This window comes from Pseudorca crassidens, chromosome 11 (genome assembly GCF_039906515.1).
Source record: "Pseudorca crassidens isolate mPseCra1 chromosome 11, mPseCra1.hap1, whole genome shotgun sequence".
Classification (NCBI taxonomy): domain Eukaryota; kingdom Metazoa; phylum Chordata; class Mammalia; order Artiodactyla; family Delphinidae; genus Pseudorca; species Pseudorca crassidens.
The window spans coordinates 36,651,435-36,676,470 of record NC_090306.1 but is presented as its reverse complement, the minus strand read 5'-3'; the positions used below and the strand labels follow the sequence as shown (position 1 = coordinate 36,676,470).

Sequence of the window (25,036 nt, the reverse complement as noted above, 5' to 3'; positions counted from 1 at the left end):
AGAACATGATATATCTCTCCATCTGTTTGTATCATCTTTAATTTCTTTCATCAGTGTTTTATAGTTTTTTGCATACAGGTTTTTTGTCTCCCTAGGTAGGTTTATTCCTAGGTATTTTATTCTTTTTGTTGCAGTGGTAAATGGGAATGTTTCCTTAATTTCTCTTCCAGATTTTTCATCGTTAGTATATAGGAATGCAAGAGATTTCTGTGCATTAATTTTGTATTCTGCAACTTTACCAAATTCATTGATTAGCTCTAGTAGTTTTCTGTTGACACTTTTAGGATTCTCTATGTATAATATCATGTCATCTGCCAAGAGTGACAGTTTTACTTCTTCTTTTCCAATTTGTATTCCTTTTATTTCTTTTTCTTCTCTGATTGCCGTGGCTAGGACTTCCAAAACTATGTTGAATAATAGTGGTGAGAGTGGACATCCTTGTCTCCTTCCTGATCTTAGAGGAAATGCTTTCAGTTTTTCACCATTGAGAATGATGTTTGCTGTGGGTTTGTTGTATATGGCCTTTATTATGTTGAGGTAGATTCCCTTTCTGCCTGCTTTCTGGAGAGTTCTAATCATAAATGGGTGTTGAATTTTGTCAAAAGCTTTTTCTGCATCTATTGAGATGATCATATGGTTTTTATTCTTCAGTTTGCTAATATGGTGTATCACATTGATTGCTTTGCGTGTATTGAAGAATCCTTGCATCCCTGGGATAAATCCCACTTGATCATGGTGTATGATCCTTTTAATGTGTTGTTGGATTCTGTTTGCTAGTATTTTGTTGAGGATTTTTGCATCTATATTCATCAGTGATATTGGTCTGTAATTTTCTTTTTTTGTAGTATCTTTGTCTGGTTTTGGTATCAGGGTGATGGTGGCTTCATAGAATGAGTTTGGGAGTGTTCCTTCCTTTGCAGTTTTTTGGAGGAGTTTGAGAAGGATGGGTGTTAGCTCTTCTCTAAACATTTGATAGAATTCACCTGTGAAGCCATCTGGTCCTGGACTTTTGTTTGTTGGAAGATTTTTAATCACAGTTTCAATTTCATTACTTGTGATTGGTCTATTCATATTTTCTATTTCTTCCTGGTTCAGTCTTGGAAGGTTATACCTTTCTAAGAATTTGTCTATTTCTTCCAGGTTGTCCATTTTATTGGCATAGATTTGCTTGTAGTAGTCTCTTAGGATGCTTTGTATTTCTGTGGTGTCTGTTGTAACTTCTCCTTTTTCATTTCTAATTTTATTGATTTGAGTCCTCTCCCTCTTAATGAGTCTGGCTAATGGTTTATCAGTTTTATCTTCTCAAAGAACCATTTTTAGTTTTATTGATCTTCGCTATTTTCTTTGTTTCTATTTCATTTATTTCTGCTCTGATCTTTATGATTTCTTTCCTTCTACTAACTTTGGGTTTTGTTTGTGCTTCTTTCTCTAGTTCCTTTAGGTGTAAATTTAGATTGTTTATGTGAGATTTTTCTTGTTTCTTGAGGTAGGCTTGTATAGCTATAAACTTCCCTCCTAGAACTGCTTTTGCTGCATCCCATAGGTTTTGGATTGTCGTGTTTTCATTGTCATTTGTCTCTAGTATTTTTTGATTTCCTCTTTGATTTCTTCAGTGATCTCTTGGTTATTTAGTAACGTATTGTTTAGCCTCCATGTGTTTGTGTTTTTTACATTTTTTTCCTTGTAATTCATTTCTAATCTCATAGCATTGTAGTCAGAAAAGATGCTTGATATGATTCCAATTTCCTTAAATTTACTGAGGCTTGATTTGTGACCCAAGATGTGATCTGTCCTGGAGAATGGTCTGTGCACACATGAGAAGAATGTGTAATCTGCTGTTTTTGGATGGAATGTCCTGTAAATATCAATTAAACATATCTGGTCTATTGTGTCATTTAAAGCTTCTCTTTCCTTATTTACTTGCATTTTGAATGATCTGTGCATTGGTATAAGTGAGGTGTTAAAGTCCCCCACTATTAATTGTGTTACTGTTGATTTCCTCTTATAGCTGTTAGCAGTTGCCTTATGTATTGAGGTGCTCCTGTGTTGGGTGCACATATGTTTATAATTGTCATATCATTTTCTTGGATTGATCCCTTGATCATTATATAGTGTCCTTCCTTGTCTCTTGTAACATTCTTTATTGTAAAGTCTATTTTATCTGATATGAGAGTTGCTACTCCAGCTTTCTTTTGATTTCCCTTTGCATGGAATATCTTTTTCCATCCCCTCACTTTCGGTCTGTATGTGTCCCTAGGTCTGAAGTGGGTCTCTTGTAGACAGCAAATATATGGGTCTTGTTTTTGTATCCATTCAGCAAGCCTGTGTCTTTTGGTTGGAGCATTTAATCCATTCACATTTAATGTGATTATCGATATGTATGTTCCTATGGCCATTTTCTTAATTGTTTTGGGTTTGTTTTTGTAGGTCCTTTTCTTCTCTTGAGTTTCCCACTTAGAGAAGTTCTTTAGCATTTGTTGTAGAGCTGGTTTGGTGGTACTGAATTCTGTTAGCTTTTGCTTGCCTGTAAAGCTTTTGATTTCTCCATCGAATCTGAATGAGATCCTTGCCAGGTAGAGTAATAGTGGTTGTAGGTTCTTCCCTTTCATCACTTTAAATATATCATGCCACTCCCTTCTGGCTTGTAGGGTTTCTGCTGAGAAATCGGCTGTTAACCTTATGGGAGTTCCCTTTTATGTTGTCATTTTTCCCTTGCTGCTTTCAGTAATTTTTCTTTGTCTGTAATTTTTGCCAGTTTGATTACTGTGTGTCTTGGCATGTTACTCCTTGGGTTTATCCTGTATGGGACTCACTGTGCTTCCTGGACTTGGGTGGCTATTTCCTTTCCCATGTTAGGGAAGTTTTTGACTATAATCTCTTCAAATATTTTCTTGGGTCCTTTCTCTCTCGCTCCTCTCCTTTTGGGACCCCTGTAATGCGAATGTTGTTGTGTTGTTGTCCCAGAGGTCTCTTAGGTTGTCTTTATTTCTTTTCATTCTTTTTTCTTTAGTCTGTTCCGCAGCAGTGAATTCCACCATTCTGTCTTCCAGGTCACTTATCCGTTCTTCTGCCTCAGTTATTCTGCTGTTGATTCCTTCTAGCAAAGTTTTCATTTCAGTTATTGTATTGTTCATCTCTGTTTGTTTGCTCTTTAATTCTTCTAGGTCTTTGTTAAACATTTCTTGCATCTTCTCAATCTTTGCCTCCATTCTTTTTCTGAGGTCCTGGATCATCTTCACTATCATTATTCTGAATTCTTTTTTTGGGAGGTTGCCTATCTCCACTTCATTTAGTTATTTTTCTGGGGTTTTATCTTGTTCCTTCATCTGGTACCTAGCCCTCTGCCTTTTCATCTTGTCTATCTTTCTGTGAATGTGGTTTTTGTTCCACAGGCTGCAGGATTGTAGTTCTTCTTGATTCTGATGTCTCAATTCTTAAAACATATTTCAAGTACTGAAATTTGGAGGAATTTAATTTGTGATTCATTTATTGTTTTAAACTTTTGAAATAAATAAAAGTTCACAGGAAGCTTCATAGATACCCCATTTATTCTTCACTCAGTTTTTCCCCAGTAGTAACATTTTACACGAGCTTAGTGTAATGCTACTGTATCTGGAATATATGTGTATCAACATAGTGGAATATTAGAACCCCAGAAATTGACATTGTACAACCCATAGACCATCTTCAGACATCACCAGTTTACCTGCACTCATGTGTATGTGCAGTTTTATGCTGTTGTATCACGTAAGTGAAATTCGTGTCATCACCCCCACAGTCAGGATACAGACTGTTGTATTACCACGGAGATCCCTGTGCTATCCCTTGATCAGTTTGCTTGTAGACAAGCCACCTAGAGCTAGAAATATTAAGCCGTATGAAACAGGGGGATGAGTCATGGTAAAGTTTTATTTCAGTTTGATCCACAGTGGAAAAACTTTGCATTTATGGACTTCACTGATTCTGGATGTCATTGTTTACTGAAGACATACCCATTTAGGTCAGCTACAGTTTTGCCCCATTAAAATTATTTAATAGAGTTACCTCTTTGAATTTTGTATGTCTCATGTTCCATTTTCAATAGTCTTAAGGAATAAAAGCAAAAGCACCTAATAATCAGAACTTGGATAAGTACCTTTACTTTTCCAATATTTTTAAACTTTTTTTTTTCTGGCCTGAAAATACCAGTACTGTCTGTCTCAGATTAGTTGCTTTTCCTCATTTATTGCTTGTAGTGATAGTTATTGGTACGTAATGAGTTCTCAGAATGAGTTTCTACTCTCTATCTTAATCTTTAAAACCAAGTTTTCAGAAGTGAAAGAATGTAAATTTGGGAGATAAGAAACTGTGAATAAATTATGCCCCCTTTTGCTAGCAGCAGCTCAGTGTTTTATGTTTGTTTTTTTTTTTTAATGGTAAGGAGCATGTATACTCACTAGTGCATATGTTTTATATTTCCATTAAAGAAAGACAGAAAGAGAACATTCTTTCTGTAAACTGTGTTTTCTGACATTGAGTTATGGTCAAGAAAGTTACCTAAAACTTGACATTTTTTTCCCTGTAATTTCATCTGCATTAATCAGTTTACATTGATTACATGATCCAGCCATTCCTCTCGTAGGGGTGTGTGTGCGCACGTGTGTGTGTATGTGTGTGTGTGTGTGTGTGCGCGTGTGTGTATATATATATATATATACTCAAGAGAATAGAAAACATACGTTCATGTTAAAATTTTACATGGATGTTCATAAAAGTATTATTTATAATAACCAAATAGTATCAACAACCCAAATGTTCATTAACTCATGAATGGATAAAGAAAATGTGGTATATCCATCCATTCATAAAAGGGAATGTTATTTGGCCATAAAAAGGAATGAAATGTGCTGATAAATGCTACAGTGGGTGAACCTTGAAAATACACTAAGTGAAAAAAGTCTGACTCAAAAGGTCACATATTATATGATTCCATTTATCTATGGAGACAGAAAATAGATGCATGATTGCCTAGGGTTGGGAGCAATACAAGTTGAGGCAGAAAATGGTATTAATATACAATTTCAAGCAGTCATTTTTACAAAAAAATTTAATTAGTCATTTTCTTTGAGACTTCATTTTTAATTTTCATTTTCTACTGTTGGAAGATTTGACAGAAGGAGATGGAATAACCAACTTATTTCCTTCCTGGAACAAAGGGGCACTTTAGGTGTTGATTATAAATAAATTGTGGATTTGTTGAAAGAAAGCTTTGATGATGTCTGTATCTGAAAGATGGAGATACCTATTTGAACAGGTTTGTTGTGAGGCTTAAATGGATGTGAGAACTCTTGAATCTGAAAAAACTCTGTGTTAGTTGTTGCCACTTCCACTCAGCCTGTCTCTACAAATAAGTGCAAGACTTAAAAACTACATGACCACACCTCGAAGGGGACCAACAAATTTCCTGATCAGGTTGTACATTTTACTGGTCTGCACACATTTTCTGACTTACCAACTAAGATATGTTAACTTTTTATGCTGTGCTTGAAAACGGTGTCCATTTCAAGAAAAAACAAAATATAGTGTCACTTTTTTCCATTGATTTAAAAATTCTGACGTAGTTCTTCATGCAGTAGTATACAGAATAACTTAGGCAGGATTTTAAAAGCAACCAGTGCCTGACCCTGTCCTCAGGTTTTCTGATTTAACAGGTCTGGTGTAGGGCTCTCTGGTGATTTCATTGTACATCCTGGATTGAGACCCCCTGTCTTAGCCTGTTGACATTTGTGAGAGGTGTGATCAGAGATGTTGCAAATATGAAATTTCATAGACCTTTCACTGTAAGAACAGTAACTTATAATTGAATTAATGGTGATGGGACATGAGGTGACCTGGTTTAGTGACTCACTCTGACTTCATACTTGCTTTAGTAAACCCAAGCCTCCACTGTACTGAATTTCCAGCTAGACTCTTGTTTTGAAAAGGAATAACAATGAAAAACATACTTTTTGTAATGTGAGCAGTTGTTGTTGTGTATTTGTGGGGTTTTTTAGCTCCAACCTGCAATCTAAGAAGAAAGTTCACATTTGATCCCCCATTTTAGCTTGTGAAATATAGTGAAACTGAGATGTGTAGGTAATGAAACTGAGCCGTGAATATCAACTTGGTCTCTTATTTCCAACTTAAAACACGATACTTGGTGTTTTAAGCTTGGATTGAGGATTAATTTAAAAGCATTTAAAGATTCTCTCTTTCCTTTCTACCAGCATTTGTGGCTTAAATTTTGCTTCAGAATAAGCAAATGTTTTGTTTGGCAGAATGGATTTTATTCTAGGGGGGATATGTGCAGTTAATGAAGGAAGGAAAATTTTAGAAGTATTCCAATATTTTCTATGTCATCTTAGGAGGAGAGCTTAATATATTAAGAGCGTTCATGACTAAAAAACGTTTCCAGTCTGTGGTATTTTTTGCCTAAAGGTTTTAAAGTTCTATTTAAAGTAGTGCTACCCTAAGTAAGGGAGAAATCAATTTCCAGAAATCCTCAAGTTACCATAGCAAGTTGGATTTGCAGTTTTGTTGCTGTAAAATAGAACAGTAAGTTTTTATGTTATTGAGTAAATTCCTTGTTAGTTTTAAGCCAAAATACTCACGTAGGACTATTTCTGTCTTACTCTGTTAGGTGTAAAGATTTCTCTCTGTGTTACTGGAATCCCTATTGGATGCTGCCCTCTGATGTTTGTGGAATGAACTGCTTTTGGGAAGCGGCTTTTAGGTAGGCACTTAATATTTAATTGGTAGATCAGTGTAGGTAAGATTAGATAGTAGCTAATAAATTTTTGAGTGTAATAAAAATGTGGTCATATGGTCATAAAAATGTTTCTTTTCCTGTAATATTATTATACAAGTAAATAATTTGTTTTCTGATTGGGTTTTCTATTTTTTCCCACTTTGAAGTAGTTATGACTAATTTTTTAATACATACTGTGTATAAAATGATCTAAAAAATTTTAAAGATGTTACTAAGATAAACCATTATTCTTAGGACAATTTATGATCAAATTTTAGGTAACAGGTAATGAAGTGGTAACCGGATAATAAAGGTAGATTTCCACTGACATTTACAGACATATAGCATTTATCTAACTTAAAGCTGGTATACTGAAAAAACATTTTGTAGGCAAATGGAGACAACTGGGGAAGGATTATATTGGTTATGAGCAGAGGGGTTGAATATTGGGGAATGGGAGGATAAAGATAAGTGTGTAATGAAGGAGCAAATGATATGACATTGTTTATTGGCCCTTTTTTAAAGTTTTTGACTAGTGCAGCTTTGTTCACATCTCTGGACAATGAAGGCATTGGATTGACTGACTCTCAGGTCCCTTCCTGCTCTAACCTTCAACGAAGGAAACAAGTATTGGTAGGAATGGGATATCAGACTCTCTGAGATAGTAGCAGGGGAGAGTGAGGCTGTAGCCTAAAGGGCCCTTCCCAAGAATAAAATTTCTTTATGATTCATTTGAATTTTAATTCTACTCATTCCATTTGCCAGGCACAGTGCTAGGTGCTAAGAATCAGACTGAGTCTGGTTAACATGGCCCCATCCTTCTGGAGCTTACATTCTGATGGGAGCTTCACACTAGTCAACCTGAGACTCTAGTAGAGGGTGACAGGTTATAGCCACAAAGATGGGAGAAGCAGGTGGGAGGCATCAGGGAAGGCGTTTTCAAGGGAGTGACTGCATGACGAACAGGAAATTAGCCAGGCTTAAGGACAAGAGGTGACATATTCCAGGTGGGAAGAACTGCATTCTTAATAAATATTAGTAGTGTGTATTTTTAAATTCTTGTATTCCCAGTACATTATACATCCCATGAACAACTGGGAATGAATCATTGAAATCACATATTTTAATTGTATCTCATTGCTATGGAAAAGATTGGATGATTGAAATTCTAATATGGGTCAGTCGAGTCAGATTATGTAAACTTTTAAAAGCTCACTTTTTCAAGATAATCTTACCATTCAGCTTGTTCATAATTTTGGAGAATAGGAGCTCCATATTTTTCATCCTTTAAAGAGTTTTCTAGTGAATAGAGTAATGACAAGCACCACTTAGCTATCTCCGACCTGACATAAATCTGCTCACTCTGGGAGCTGGGTAAGGTTGAAAGCCCCTGTATACTCCGATTTATACAACCCAGGCCCTTTCGTAAGTTACGGCATGAGTAATGATCTTCCTACCTCCTCTGCTGCAGAAGTAGCCCAGGGAAGTTGACCTAGTCTGAATCCTGGAGCTTCTGCTTAGTATTCCTTTTCTTTGAGTCTCTCCAACTCACTATTTTCCCAAAGCTCCGAAGAATTCCCTGGAAGGAATTACATGTGGATAGATACGTGACATTGTAAACCCTTGTGCTTTTTTACTCTCCTAAATTTGAGATTTTAAAAGTTATACTCTCTGCCTGTAATATTACATCCGTAGTATAAATCTGTAACCATTTTGTTACATGTATCATATCATTATGTAAAATCTCTTAAACTTAGTATGATCAGGCCACCCAAGATGGCTGTTCTCTTGCTCTCTGTACATCCCCTGCTCGACCAGTCCCTGCCTCACCTACACCCTACTCACATGACTGACCTTCCTACATACTTGCCCCTGCCCCAACTGGCGATGGTTCTGACCTTTAAATCAGAACATCTCCTCCATGATAGCTTATCAAAGGGATGGTGAGGCGCGTGCTCCTCTGCTAGTTTCCCTGGTAACCAGTGAGCCACCCTGAGGTCAGTTCTCCCTATAACTGATTACCCCTTCCCCCGCCCCCCAGCAAACACTGCTGCCATGTCATCTGCACACAGTAGCGTGCTGCTCCAGGACCTTGCTTTCGACATGTAAGCTCCCCCCATCCATTAAGTCATTGATGTCTCTGCTGGCCTGACTGGCCTCCTCCTTCGGTCTTGAAGCTGGGCAAGTACGGAGCTTGCAGGCCTGCATGCTGCAGCCCAACACTTAGTTTCTTACTTTGCTCTTGGGAATCCCTTATTTATTCAGTCTATTCCAATGTGCCGACAAGCTAAAGTGCTGTCCCATTGCCATGTCATTCTCCCCCTCCATTTCAGTATTTAAATAGCACCTCATTTTTGCCCGACTCTGCCCACCTGGGGAAGCTTCTCTGAAATCCCCTCGGCTACCATTAGCTCTCCCATTTTGCCTGGCACCAGTGGGCCCTTATAACTGGCACCATTTTCTTCTCCCCAGACTTGTCCCAGCGTTTCCAATTTGAATTCTTTATGTATTTTGATTAGACTTCTCTGGGGGGTTATTTCCTCCCAATTAATTTATTATACAGTGATCATAAAATAACATAAAAAAGCCCAAATCGCCTCAGTACCCACCGCAAGTGTTTTCGCCGTTCCTGTGCGTGTGCTTCTAATAACTTGTATCTGCATGAGTTGTCTGCCCCTGACTGCGCCCCGGTGGCGTTACAGCGCTCACACCTCTTCCGCCTCCTCTGTCCTTGAAACAAACCAAAGTCCCTACCGCAGCTTGCGTCCAGCCCCTTTCCTTCAAGCATCCTTTGTTTGTTCTTTCTCGTCACCAGCAAACATTTATGAGTATCTGCTGGCTTTACTTCCTTAAAAAACAGCAACAAAAAGAAGAACACCTTCACACCTCAGCCCGCTAGGAGCAGCACCCAGCCACCACCTGACAAAAAACCCTGCTCTCACTGAAGTCACCTCTGACCTCGGAATTGTTCTTTGAGCCCTAATGTGCTTTCTTGTTACCACTTCCTCTTTCTTCCTTTCGACTCTGTCCGTCTCTGGCTCTTGTCGTCTCAGGCTTTGTTCCCGCCGCCTCTGGACTCCTCTCTCCAGTCCTAACTCCTTAGGACTCTGCTCTTTCTTCTGCTGCTCCCTGGATGGTTTAACTGATACCTTCATTCCAGAGCTGTTCTCTGAGCTCCCGAGCTGTGTCTCCAGCTGCACGGTGGTGATTTTCGCCTTGCTGACTTGGGCTAGCCCCTCACACCTCCCCTCATCTGGGTTTTGTGTCTTGGTTCACGGTGGGCTTCCCACATGTCAGTCAGTCTGCAGTGACTTTTCCCGCCCGTCTCCTTTCATGCTGTTGCTCCTGCCAGCCTGTTTCTGTCCCTTAACTACCGTGGAATCACTTCTTATCCCGCCACTGTGACCTCCCTTCCGTGCCCACCGCTTCTCCCTTCTCTGTATCCTCCTAGTTACTGTACCTGCTGCATCTGTTGTGGTTGCGAATCATTAACCACTTCTGGAGTGTTGACTTCACAGACGGACACCACGTGGTGTTCATTATTTAAGCCCCATTATTTGGCAAGGTGCTTGGCAACCAGTAAATGACTAGTAATTTTCCCCAGCAGTTTCAGACTAGGTTAGATGTTTGTGTAGTGAGCCCAGTTAGCAACCTTGATTGTTTTCTGTTTAAGCAATTACCATGCTTTCTGATTAAATCTTTCAAAAATCTGTCTTTTCACAACAGCTATAAATTGTGTGAGGTTAGGATTGTGGCTTTCTTGTTTATCCCCAGTGTCTAGCATGTGAAAGGAGTTCAAATATTCATTAAAAAGAATGGATATCACTTATGTTCTAAAAATTATACAGATTTAAGCCTGTACCAGCATTGTGTGAGTGTACTGGTGTCACCATAACCTTAACATTCATTATTGGGAGTTATAATTTTACCACTTATTAGAGTAAAATGGTAGCTTATTATTGATTTATATTCATTGATTATTTCTTGAATATATTTTTGCATTTATTTGGCTTTTTAAATTTTTGTTTGTATTTTCTGTATTGATATTTACCTATTGAGCTTTTTAATGCTTATTTTATGAACTCTTAGAATAACACGTTCTACCTTTGCCATTGATTACAAATATTTTCCTTATTTGTTTCATTTTTTAATTGTAGTTTTCTTTTCATTATGTAATCTCTTAATTTTAATATTATTATGTGACTTGAGCTTTTAAAATATTTGATCTTTCTCTCTATGATGGGAATTGATTCTCAGTTCATAGTCTGTGTATTTGCTACCTGAACTGTTATCTTGAGTGGTCCCATGCTAGTTTTAAGAGGTATATTTTTACAGACTATTTTAAATTACATTTTAACAATTAATACTTAACAAAATGTTGAATTTTTAGATTTTTTTAATCCTTTGCATAAAACCTTGCAGAGTTTTTTTTAAGTATTATATTTTGTCCCCAGAGTGATTTATATACAACCTTTAAAGTAGTTTTACCTTAGTATGTTAATTCACCACAACTCTTTTTTTTATAGTAAGAGGAAAAACTTTTTTTTAAGAGCTACACATTAAGGAAATTATCATTAGTGTTTCTGAATATAGTTTTCCAATTTTGTCCAATTGCAAGTTTTTTTTGTTTTGTTTTGTTTTTTTGCGGTACGCGGGCCCACTGTTGTGGCCTCTCCCGTTGCGGAGCACAGGCTCCGGACAGGCAGGCTCAGCGACCATAGCTCACGGGCCCAGCCGCTCTGCGGCATGTGGGATCTTCCCGGACCGGAGCACGAACTCGCGTCCCCTGCATCGGCAGGCGGACTCTCAACCACAGCGCCACCAGGGAAGCCCACAAGTTTTTAAAGATAAGTTTGTGGCAGTTATTTTTTAGTTTGGGGAGATTGTTATCAGAAATTTAATCTGTTTACTTTGAGTCTGTGTACTTAATTATAATGCTAATTACTAGTCTAAATATTGTTATATGTTGTTTTCTTTTATAGAGAAAACACTAATTTAATTATAGGCTAGAAGAACACACTGGAAGCTTTTGATGCTAAATTTTGATTAAAAAATTTTTAATTTTGATTAAAAACTTTAATGTTTAAATTTTGATGCTGTCTAAAAAAAGAAAAATTATTACTCCTTTATAGCAGAAATGTTACTTAAAATAAGTCTATTCTTAAGGCTTGTAAGTCTGTTTACAGTATTTGTATTAGAATTTTCATCTAAAACATTGTGTTAACTTTTTTTTCTGGATTCCTCCTCTCAGCTTTTTACTTTGATAAGTTTTCAAATCTACAGAGGTTATAAGAATAGCATAGTGAGCCACTACATACCTGTCACTAGATATTTACCTATTAGCAACATTTTGCCACTTTTTGGCTGAACTGTTTGAGCGACAGCCTAAATATTCAGCATGTATTGCCAAAGAACAGGGATAGTCTCCAGTACCAACATAACAAAATTGGCACTTTCAAGTTATTTAACACTGACAGAATGTTATATTTATATATATTCATATTTCCTTATTTTCCTTTTAATGAACTTTGTATCTTTTCTACCCCATTCAGAACCCAGTCAAGGAACAAGTGCATTCAGTTATTAAATCTATTTAGTCTTCTTTTTTCTAGAACAATTCCCAGACATATTTTTGAGGGGGGGACGGGGCAGGGAGGCGTGGTGGTCGGTGTGTTTCTTTCATGACATGATATTTTTGTTTTGTTTCGCAGAATGTTCCTTTATTTGGATTTGCCTGTCTCCTTAGGATTAGATTCAGGATCTTTGGCAGGAATATTGCGCAGGAGATCTTGTGCTCTTTGGGCGTTCTATGGGGAGGCATGTGGTGGCAGACAGTTAACATGATTGGTTGTTTGATCCCCTGGTTAAGGTAGCGGTGTCACATTTCTACACCGTAACAGTATCTTTATCCCCTTTGTAATGTGTGGGGATAATACCTTGATACTCTGTGGTTTTAGCATCCATTAATTATTCTTGCTCAAATCATCTATTGCAATAGTGAGTGCAAAATAGTGTTTTTTGTAATTCTGTCATTCCTTCTACATTTATTGGTTGGTATTCATCTTTAAAGGAGGGTTCCCCCTCCGCCTTACTCTTTATTTAGTATCATTTTGGACTCACTGATTCAGTTTTTTAATAGAATGTGTTACCAATCATTGCTGTCACAATTCTAGTCTATGCTCAGGCTATGCCAGATTTAGCCATGGGGACCCTCAGGTGTTACCTTTGAATTATCTGAAGCATTTCTTCTAATCATATATCTGTAGAAAAGTAAGTTATGACTTTAAAATGTCCTTTTTGGATAACGTTTCTTTAAATCCACAGGGACTTTCTCTTATTCACACTGTAATTAATATATAGCATATTTTTGTAGATCCTGACAATATTAACACCATTCAGTTGGGACCAAAATTACTTGAATGGCTACTTCCCTACACCTTCTTCGAAGGTTTTAGTTATCCCTTCCTCTAGTGTAAAAGCTTACTTTAGATTTCTTCCAGTTGCAGTTACTTCCTGTTCCTGGGTCTAGGGACAGGGTGGTGAGCAGAGACATCTTTAAAATATGCTTTGTCTTGTCAGTTTAGCTGTTGGAGTCTATACTGTATATAATGCTTTTGCTAAAAAGGGACACATAACAGAAAAACAAATGCAATATTGTTGACAGTACTACTACTTTTATAGAAATTGGTGGAAGGAGTGCTAGCAGTGTGATTAGAACAAGCCTTTCTGCAGTGCCTGAGAGCAGGAGTCCCTGGGACTGACCTTAGAAGGACTTTTTTTCCTTGAAGAGCATTTGACTTATTTCTCTTGAGAAGGTTTATTATACTTCTGTATGTAGAGAGTTCTGTGCCAAACAGCACATGACTGTTACGGCTCACTCTTTAAATCTCTAGGCTTTTAGCTTTGGGGCAGGATCTAGTTATGGCCAGTTAAGCAATCCGAGCCCATTATAGATTCTCAAATCTTGGTGCTTTAATGAGGGTCTTTGTACCCTCATGAGTAACAGGACCTGGAGGCATTTATCAGAAAGCTGAGACAATGGAGAGTTCTGTGAGATTGTTGTGTGTCTTGATTGCCTTCTCTTTTACTTGTGTCGTTGTGGCTTCCACTGCTTTGAGGTGAACTGGATTCATGTCCCCTTGTTTAGGTATAGAAAGTGTAGATAGTCTCCCCTCTGATAGGGCTCCAAAGTTATAAACTGAGGGGCTCAACCGAAACGAGGGGAATGGATAGAGGGTACAGACGAGGACGCAGGCACTGCTTCTTTCTAATTCCTGTCAGTGGAAAAGAACAGAGCTTTCAAAAGACCCAAGCTTATGCTGTACCTTAAGAGTGAAAGAGGTAGCACAGCAGGTGAGTGGTGGAAGGCTAAACTCTGGTAAACCTGTAACAGAAGATGGTTGGATAGCTGGATAGCCATGTGCAAAATTATGCAGTTGTCCCCTCCTCAAACCACTCATAAAAAGCAGTTCCTGGTAGATTGATGTAAATTTTAAAGGCAAAGTATGTACCTGATGTTATATCTTAATTTAATGATAATCTTAATAACTTGATGAAGAATGAACTATCACCACCGCTTCTCGAATAGTAAATTCCCCTTCCAACAATACCACTTTTTATGTGACTTCTCCATTGAATACCATTAACAAAGTGGTGTAATAATGTTTAACTTCATGAATTATCCAGGGAAGGTTTCTTTTTCTTAAAAGCAGTTGTTGTTGTTTGTTTTTAAAGAACGTCATCTTTAGAATAATTGGCCCATTAGTCTGAATAAAGGGTAGGTTATCAAGGTATTGGGTTTCAGCCTCCCAGTTGAGGGATCAGGGAAGGAAATGACTCTTGTGTTTTCTAGGAGATAAGTATTCATGCTGAAAAGCCTTTCTGCTCCTCTGCTGAAGGCTGACAGTTACCAGTAATTGTGTAGGTAAGAGATGTCCCATGTAAGAGAAGTGAACCCATTTTCAGGCCTCAGAAACTCAGAGCAGAAAAGCGTCAGTTTCAACTGCTGTCCTTAAATGTCTCTGGGCCCTTGGCAAACAAGCTTGTTAATATGACTGAATAGATACATAGTAGATGCAGGAGCACGTTATATATATTCAGACTTTATCATTAATAGGATAAAAAATTAATAATTCCAAATGTTTAATGTTAAAACATTAAGTTGTATGAATTTGATATTTAGGTGTGTTTTATATAGTCAATTGTTTGTATTTAATGTTATTTAGCATCATTTTCTGTTTTCTCATATCCTGGCCAGTTGAGGGACTACCCATGAGCAAGACCAAGATTTTCCTCAGGAAACAGTTCTGGGTCCACTCTGATACACGGACACATGAATGAATACTCAAGATTCCAAAGTCCTGTGCTAAGGAACATAACCATGATAATTTTAGCTTATAAATTTAAGAAAAATGATTAATCACCCATCCCTGCTACTACAAAATTTCAGTAATGGATACATACAACTATTAACGTTAAACAGTATTATTTGTAATCCCCTTATACATTTTACAGAAAGGATCTCTGTAACTAAAAATTCAGTTAAAGTCAAATTCGTATGTTTTTAGTTTTGGAATGTTTGTACTTCATAATACTTTAATGTGCTACTAGGTTGTTTTATGTTGTCTTCCACTCCTACATACCTTTAGCTGTCAGTTCCAAAAAGATTATTTTATGTCCTAATTACAGATGAGGTCTTTATTTCATATTGTAAATGTTAATTATTTAATAACAATGCAGTCACACATAATTATTTCTGTTCCTTGTATGATGGTGGAGTATTACTGGTTCAGTGGTAAGGTGCTTGCACTGCTGCTCTGTGTTAGAGGTAGGGTCCAACATAGCCTAGGCTGATAACTGGGGTTTAGGAATCTTTCCTTCCTTCCAAAATGATGTGCTATGAGCGTTTGACTAGTATTTTTAGACCACCTCAGAAATTTTTACTTCTCACTGATTACTTGATAAATGGGACTGCACAGTAAAACAAAACAAAACAAAACAAAACAACTTATGTGAAGGAAACTTCTTGTAATCAGCATGGTTGAAGATTGGATATAATACTGAAATATTTGTGGGTGAATTTATATCTGGGTTTGCTTCAAAATGATCTGTGGGTTAGTGGAAGGGGCTGTGGGGAGGGGTTTTAGAGGAAATAAGAATACCTTTGAATGGATAATTGTTGCAGCTGAGAGATGGGTACATGGAGGTTTACTGTTGTCTTCTCTCTACTTTGGTGTGTTTGAGATTTTTTTTTTTAAGTAAAATAGTTAAAAATTAAATGGAAGACCTTCAAATCAGTGCTGCTCCCTTTCTCAAGTGGGGGTTTCCTTGAGAGAATTAAGCCCTAATGTCCTACAGCATCCAGAGTGAGTAGTGAATTAACTTCTCTCCCGTGCATCCAGAATGATGCTAGTTATGTACCATTCTTGGGGGAATGCGGAAGTGGTCATTTTGTGTGTTTTGTGGTTCCTGGTGAGGAACGTTAGCTGAGAAAGGCTGGTTGAGGGTATAGATATATATATATATGATTGATTCAACATTATACTGTTTTGTAATTTGATGTGTCTTTGCTTTTTAAATAGAAGGTTCAAACTTCAGGTTTTTTTTTTTTTTTTTTTTTTTCAATTGAACTGTAGTTGATTTACAATGTTGTGCTGGTTTCTGGTGTACAGCAAAGTGATTCAGTTATATATATATTCTCTTTCATATTCTTTTTCATTATGGTTTATTACAGGATATTGAATATAGTTCCCTCTGCTGTACAGTAGGACCTTGTTGTTCAAACCTCAATCTTTGAACACGGTCAGAATACCATGTCGTTAACATGTTACCCTGTACTAACACTGTTGGAAAATGTGGTTTTCTTTTCTATCAGGTATAGTCTGAAAATGCAGCCCGTTGAGGAAGTGCACCTAGCCGTAGTTGCCTGTGGGGAAAGACTGGAAGAAACTCTAACCATGTTGAAGTCAGCACTTATCTTCAGCATCAAACCTCTTCAGTTCCATATTTTTGCTGAAGATCAACTGCATGATAGTTTTAAAGGCATAGTAAGTATTTCAGACTTAGTCAAGCCTGTATAGTTGAATATTTAATGGTATATATAGTAAAATGTTGTTGAACAAAAATATGTATTCTAGGGCTTCCCTGGTGGCGCAGTGGTTGAGAATCTGCCTGCCAATGCAGGGGACACGGGTTCGAGCCCTGGTCTGGGAAAATCCCACATGCTGCGGAGCAACTAGCCCCGTGAGCCACAGTTACTGAGCCTGGAGCCTGTGCTCTGCAACAAGAGAGGCCGCGATAGTGAGAGGCCCGCACGCCGCGATGAAGAGTGGCCCCCACTTGCCGCAACTAGAGAAAGCCCTCGCACAGAAACGTAGAGCCATACACAGCCATAAATAAATGAATAAAATTTTTTAAAAAGCAAAATTCCTTTAAAAAAAAAATATATTCTGCAGCTCTGCCCTCTAAGAGTGGGGACTGTTCCCTGCTGCCACTTCCATCTGTACTTCCAGATCTAGGGTGTAAGAGGAAGACTTGTTTTTGAAAAGGAGTTAGGCTATTTAGAGTCCTTTGCCAAGCATGGAGGTTTTATTTTACTGACTATATAGTTCCAGGATGTTTTGACTGAGAAGTCCTACTTCTTAATTGTGTTCCCATCCTTGGCTTGAGAGTGCCTCAATCAGAGTGTGCACAAAGGTTTTAATTCTGTTTTGAGTGGAGGGAACTCTTAATTGACAATATGGAGGGAAGTAGCTTCTTGCTCTGGTAAGAAAGTTTCTTATTTTGGTTTTGTATTAGTTATAGTCAGTTTGGCTGTAATGGCAGAAAACCCAAAATAACAGTGGCTTAAACAAGATAGAAGTTTATTTCTCTCTTATATAAAAGTAGGCAGTCTGTGGTATATGGCAGCGCTGTGTCTTCAGGGATTCTGTTTTTTTCTCTCTTGTGGCTGAGCCATCTTTAACTTAAAGCTTCTACCTCATGATCCAAGATGGCTACTCAAGCTCCAGCCATCACACTCATATTCTAGCCAACATGAAGGAGGAAGGAATGAAGAAGGGGGTTCTCCTCCTCCTTTCTAAGGAAACTTTCTAGAAGTTGCACATGACATTCCTGCCAGTATCTCATTGGTTTCAACTTAGTCATGTGACCATATCTAGTTGTTTGTGTGGGTTGACGATATACCCTTTTAATCAGGACTGCCACATAACCTTAACAAAAAAAATTATTCTTATGCAAGAAGAGGAGAACAGATAAATATAGGAGGGAGAACATATACAAAGAAGAAACTTCACCTGAAATCTCATTACCTTGTGTCCTGAGATGGTGGTGAAGAGGATAATGATTATCCCTGCACCATCTCTTATCTCTCTATCTACACTCAATTAAGCTGTCAAACTGATTTGGGTTTTTTGCTTGATCTATGTAGGAAAAGTGTATTCGATGTTTTTTTCAGGTTAAATTAGTTCATTTTGCATATTAAGTGAAAAACACTACTTGTGACCTCAAGTCTTAGATTTCTGCTAAAATCTTTGATTCCAAGAGGCTTAAAGCTTTACTTACTATTTTACAAGGAATGAAATTAGAACATTCTCTAACACCATACACAAAAATAAACTCAAAATGGATTAAAGACCTAAATGTAAGACCAGAAACCATAAAATGCCTAGAAGAAATCATAGGCAAAACACTCTTTGACATGAATTATAGCACTATTTTTTTGGATCTGTCTCCTAAAGCGCAAAGGAAATAAAAGCAAAAATAAACAAATGGGACCTAAGTAAACTTAAAAGCTTTTGCAAAGGAAACCATTGACAAAACGAAAAGACAACCTACTGAATGAGAGAAATATTTGCAAATGATATGACGAATAAGGGGTTAATATCCAAAATACATAAACAGCTCATACAACTCACCATCAAAAACAACTAACAACCTGATTAAAAAATGGGCAGAAGAACTGAATAGACGGTTCTCCAAAGAGGACATGCAGATGGACAAACAAGCACATGAAGAGATGCTCAACGTTGCTCATTAATCGTCAGGGAAATGCAAATCAAAACCACAATGAGAGGGGCTTCCCTGGTGGCGCAGTGGTTGAGAGTCTGCCTGCCGATGCAGGGGACGCGGGTTCGTGCCCCTGTCCAGGAAGATCCCACATGCCGTGGAGCGGCTGGGCCCGTGAGCCATGGCCGCTGAGCCTGCGCGTCAGGAGCCTGTTGCTCCACAACGGGAGAGGCCACAGCAGTGAGAGGCCCGCGTACTGCAAAAAAAAAACAAAACAAAACACAATGAGGGCTTCACTGGTGGAGCAGTGGTTGAGAGTCCGCCTGCCGAGGCAGGGGACATGGGTTCGTGTCCCTGTCTGGGAAGATCCCACATGCCGCAGAGCGGCTGGGCCCATGAGCCATGGACGCTGAGCCTGCACGTCCGGAGCCTGTGCTCCACAACGGGAGAGGCCACAACAGTGAGAGGCCTGCGTACCGCAAAAACAACAACAACAACAAAAAACCCACAATGAGATCTCACCTCCCACGTGTCATAATGGCTGTCTATCATCACAAAGACCACAAATAAGAAATATTAGGATGTTGAGAAAAGGGAATCCTCATATGCTGTTGGTGGACATGTAAATTGGTGTAGACACTGTCGAAAACAGTATGGAGGTTTCTCAAAAAATTAAAAATAGAACTACCATATGACTCAGCAATCCACTCCTGGGTATATATTTGAAAAAAATAAAAACACTCATTAGAAAAGATACATGCACCCCAATGTTCATAACAGCATTGTTTACAATTGCTAAGATATGGAAGCAACCTAAGTGTCCATCAACAGATGAATGGATAAACAGATGGTATACACACACACACACACACACACACACACACACACACACACACACACAGTGGAATGCTACTCAGCCATAAAAAAGAATGAAAATTTTGCCATTTGCAGCAACATGGATGGACTTGGAGGGCATTGTGCTGAGTGAAATAAGTCAGAGAAAAACAAATGCTGTATAATATCACTTATGTGTAGAATCTACAAATTACAACAAACTAGTGAATGTAACAAAAAAGAAACAGACTCACACTTAACAGAGAACAAACTAGTGGTTACCAGTGGGGAGAGGGAAAGGAGGACAGGCAATATAGGGGTAGGAGATTAAGAAGTACAAATTATTATGTATAAAATAAGCTACAGGATATATTTTACACCACAGTATATCCTATATATAGTGTGAGAATGTAGCCAGTATTTTATAATAACTATAAATGGAGTGTAACCTTTAAAACTTGTGTACCTGTACCTTACATCTGTAACTTATATAATATTGTACACCAGCTGTACTTCAATTAAAAAACAATGCAGAAAAAAAGCTTTACTTACTGTTTTAAAATATTTCTGGTATCTGTACTTATGATATGTGCTTTTGTGATCTTAATCTTATTATCTGGATTGTTTCCTAAAATATTAACTGAGGAATTAATCTCATCCTAACAGTTCAGAGAATAGTAAGAGATTGCTACCAACTGTGGAAACCTTTGAAAATGTAATATAAAAGTAACATAAATTTATTGCTTCATCTTATATGCGGCTTCTGTGTTGTCTTCAAAGCTGGCTGAGTTATTGCTTGTATAATATATACTATATTTTTAAACTTAGTTTTTCTTTAACTATCATGGTTAACTCTGAGACTGTTTGGTTTTGCTTTTGATGAAGGAGAATCAAATATTTTGTGGAATGTGCTTTTACTGCAGAAAAGATGATTCGATATTAGAATTTTAAGAATGACTAAGATTTCATTTTGAAGTTGGTATTGAAAGGATCTTCTTTTAAATTTATTTATTTATTTATTTATTTACTTATTTTTAGCTGTGTCGGGTCTTAGTTGCGGCACATGGGATCTTTCGTTATGGTGCCTGGGCTCTTGGTTACAGCGTGTGGGCTTCTCTCCAGTTACAGCACGCAGGCTCAAGAGCGCGTGGGCTCTGTAGTTGTGAAGCGAAGTCCCTTGAAAGGATCTTTAAGTGATTTATAAGTCACGCAAGGAAAATAAAATACTAGTGTTTGAAACTAATTAACAGATACATCAAAACAGTGTGTTGGAAGTAAAGTTATTCCCTTAAACTATGTTGGAAGGCATTGATTGTGTGTGTGTGTGTGTGTGAGAGAGAGAGAGATAGGGGGAGAGAGAGAGAGAGAGAGAGAGAGAGAGGGAGGGAGAGAGAGGGAGGGAGAGAGAGGGAGGGAGAGAGAGGGAGGGGGAGAGAGGGAGGGAGAGAGAGGGAGAGAAAGAAGGAAAGAAAGAGGGAGGAATTAATGTTTTTAAAAATCCCTTGAACAGGGACTTCCCTGGTGGTCCAGTGGTTAAGAATCCGCCTTCCAATGAAGGGGACGTGGGTTCGATTCCTGATCAGGGAACTAAGATCCCACATGCTGCGGGGCAACTAAGCCCTTGCACTGCAACTACTGAGCCCGCGCACCACAGCTAGAGAGCCTGCGTGCCGCAACTACAGAGCCCATGCACTCTGGAGCCCACGCGCCACAACTAGAGAGCCCACATTGTCTGGAGCCTGCATGCCACAAATAGCTCACGTGCTACAACTACTGTGCCCATTCACTTGAGCTCACACGCCACAAGTAGAGAGCCTGAGCGCCACAATGAAAGATCCTGTGTGCCGCAACTAAGACCCGATGCAACTGAAAATAAATAAAATAAATAAAATAAAAATAAAACAATAAAAAATAGATATGTGTTGAGCATTTTAAAAAATTTTTAAAAAGTAAAAATTACTTGAACACAGACATAATTCAAAAAGAGATCATCTTCAGCCTGTTATATAAAATGCTTAGTTTTTTCTTCCTGCAAAAATTGTGAATGCTCTGTAGGAAATTTAAATCAACAATTCTGTTTAAGCAGCAGTGATAGGTAATACTTAAACTGAATTTGAAGCAATTCAGTGTCTTGAATTGCACTCGGGCTGCCAAAGAGTAAACGTGTTCATTATAAATTTTCAGATCAGAAAATCAGATTTTGCTTTTTATAATGATTTTTTTTTAATCATTTTTTTAAAATCATTTATGTATTTATCAAAATATTTTATTACCAGGAATATTGAATCTATATAGATAAATATTTTCTAATCAGTTTTTCACATTGGTCTGACTTGGATTGTAAATATTTTCTGTTATATCATACATACTGTGGTAATAAAATTAGTGCTTAATTTTTCTGAGTTTAACTTGTTCAGGGATTGAGAGGATTTATACATCAGGTCAAGCTGATGGAGGTGAACAGTTTGTAAGGCTCTTTCCACTTTGGTTTTGTGGTTGATATCCTTATAACTTCAATTGTCCCTCAGATCTTTACGGTGGAGTCTTTCTAGCATATTGGAATGACTTTAAGATTTTGAATGGAAACAAAATGGTGGGAAAGAAGAATCTAACTTTCTCTTAAGTGTGTATGACATACAATGTATAACATCTTAAATTTTAGCTTTTGAAAAATAATCTGTTGGTTTATGATTTTGCAGAGAAAGAGAAATCTAAACCGAGTTTTTATTTTTTATTTGTTTTTTTATTTTAGCTTAACAGCTGGTCATTTCTCCAAACATTTAATTATTCATTATACCCGATAACTTTTCCAAGTGAGAATGCAGCAGAATGGAAAAAGCTCTTTAAACCGTGTGCTTCCCAGAGATTGTTCTTGCCAGTAAGTTTTTTCTCCAGTGTTTTTTTGGTTTGTTTGCATGTTGCTGTTACACACACAAGTTAATGAAGAGTTCCATATAGATCAGTTAAATAAACACACATGTATGATTTTCCCTTTGAGCATTAGAAGAAAGAAAAACTTCCCATAGAACAAATAAAAGATAGAATAAAAAAACCTCTGTTAAAAACGAAAAATGTAAATAATTTCTGTTGAAATACTATTTCTTACATTTTAATTGATTCAGTTGCTATAAACTTTCATCTCTAAGAAGGAGTTAGAGGTCATCAGGTCTTAATGGAGCCAAGTCTTTGCCAGGAGGAATGCAGTGACAGGATCACCTGCCAGGTGCAGACTTCATTTATAATTTGGGAAATGAAGTAGATCATTAGATAATCATTTCTGTCTTAACAACAAGCCAGTTCACCTTTTCTGGCTGATATTTTAACACAGACACAAAATTTGAGGCACGTGAACTCGAAGGGAAATGGGAACCATTTATTCAATGGGGCTGTTCTTTGGTGGTGGTCTCTGGTGATAAACCCTGATTATTTCTTTTTAATCTAAAAATATTCAGGGACTTCCCTGGCGGTCCAGTGGTTGGGACTCCGAGCTCCCACTGCAGGGGACACGGGTTTGATCTGTGGTCAGGAACTAAGATCCTGCAAGCCACGTGGTATAGCCAAAAAAGAAAAAATAAATAAAAATAAATAAAAATATTCAGAAGCCAGCTTACCTTTTCCATTTTGAATTGAATTCACTGATAGTTTTAAAATTCTCAGTAGTTGTTAGAACCACTGTAATGTTTAAAATAGTTACGGTAGTTAGAAATACTGAGTTTAAGAAGCTCACAAGTTTCTGGAAGGTGAATTACTGGGAAGAAACTTAAGTTACTTGTTATTATTAAGTGGATTAAGGCAATTCTTAGTATATTAAGAATAGAGTTTATCAAATCCAGGATGTCAGTTAAAATTTAAAATTAAGTTACATTTTGATAGCTGAGTCTGCCTAACCAGTAGCTTTATTGCTGAGCATAAAAAATCTGGATCCTAGGATATCTTTCTCATTACCTGCTTTCATTGTAAGAAGCACACAAATAAGGGATTAAAGGGGAAAAGCCTAAGAAGTTTTAGGTACTTAATGTAGGCCTTAAATTTTAAAAATTAACAAAAAATCTTATGTTGACTCATTGCAATGTTACATCATTTACTTAATAGTTTGAGTGCCTCTATTCTACCAAGTATCAGTAATGAAGGGCTGGGTATATAGGAATGAATGAAACAGATTGCTTGTTTTCATAGAGCCTGTTGTCTGATGTGGGAGGCTGACATTAAACAAGCACATTATGACATTAAATAAGCACAGATATGTCACTGAAAAACAATGATGAAAGAAGCATGAGGTTACAGTCATTGCTCTTCTGTTTTATTCTGCATTATTAACAAGTTTAATTGTTGATGTCTTGATAGGAAATTTGCCAGATCATTTAATGATGTAATCTGGTTAAATTCCTAAATGGAATTTGAATACTAAAATTAAATACTTGAAGCCTGTCAAATTGTCCTCGTCCTTCACTCTTACTTCTGCATCGTTTTAACCAGATCTAAGTAAATCGATTCTTCATTTTTCTAAGTAAAATCCTTTTTTTTACTAAGTTTCTCCTCTAAAATAGATGGATTAAAAGAACCAAGGTAAGCTCTGCCAACTCCTTGTTCCGCCAAAAGGAACCATAGAAAAATACTGACGTGGTTATTATTTAACCTTATGTATGAACTCCAGTTGGCAGTGGCTCCCAACAGTAACCCTGGAGCTTCCTGTAGTGTCTTCCTAGATTGCTAACAATACAAAAGTCTGTAAACACACATTTGTCTCATGGTACAGAAGCAAAATGTTGATATAAAAACAATTTCCCTCACTCTTCGCCCCGCAAAAAGAGAGAGGAACAGACATCCACATACATACATACCCTTTTAATTGTAGTCTTTGAACAAGTGAGCCTTCTCTACTCAGGCTCTGTAGCCAACTGTCAGATATTTTTCCCCAGCCTGATACTAAATCAGTGGGGGCATGGAGTGATTTCAGCTTCGTAACTGCTCACCTTCGTAACTGCAGGAGGAGGTAGCAGCTTTGAAAAGGAGCAGAATGAAGATCAAGCTCTTATCGTCTTTGTATTCTTAACCAAAAACCTTTAGGTTAACCTAATCATTGAGTCTTACTAATACACTGGGATAGGCAATACATTTAAATTCGCAGGAGTCACATTCTAAAGTATATGGGTAAGGCAGAAATAAAAACGTACCCTTGAAAATTCCTATAAGAGATGCATGTTGGAGGTTTAACGTCTCTCGGAAAGTGACATAGCGAGTCTTCCAAGACAAGTCTTGTCTTCACCCTTGCTATGTGAGTGCACATTTTCTTCGATTTGTTGGGAGGTAGTAAGCTCAGAAATAAGAGCATGGGTTCTGGAGTTAGGTGGTCTGGACTTCAATTTTGGCTCTACCATTTGCTGGCTGAGCCCAGAATGAGGTAAAGGTGCTGGCCATTAGTGTTACAGG

The 25,036-nt window shown here is 37.6% G+C and overlaps 1 protein-coding gene across 2 annotated transcripts in view; it reads left to right on the top strand.

Moving 5' to 3' along the window:
• Window positions 1-25,036, top strand: part of GXYLT1 (glucoside xylosyltransferase 1) — a 52,413-nt gene that overhangs the window by 7,234 nt on the left and 20,143 nt on the right. The window contains exons 2-4 of one of the 2 annotated variants that reach the window (XM_067696194.1): window positions 6,659-6,751; window positions 16,641-16,812; window positions 22,359-22,484. In XM_067696194.1, the coding sequence (XP_067552295.1) occupies window positions 6,659-6,751; window positions 16,641-16,812; window positions 22,359-22,484 (391 nt within the window). The remainder of the gene's footprint in view (window positions 1-6,658; window positions 6,752-16,640; window positions 16,813-22,358; window positions 22,485-25,036) is intronic. The other variant, XM_067696195.1, reaches the window with a different exon arrangement.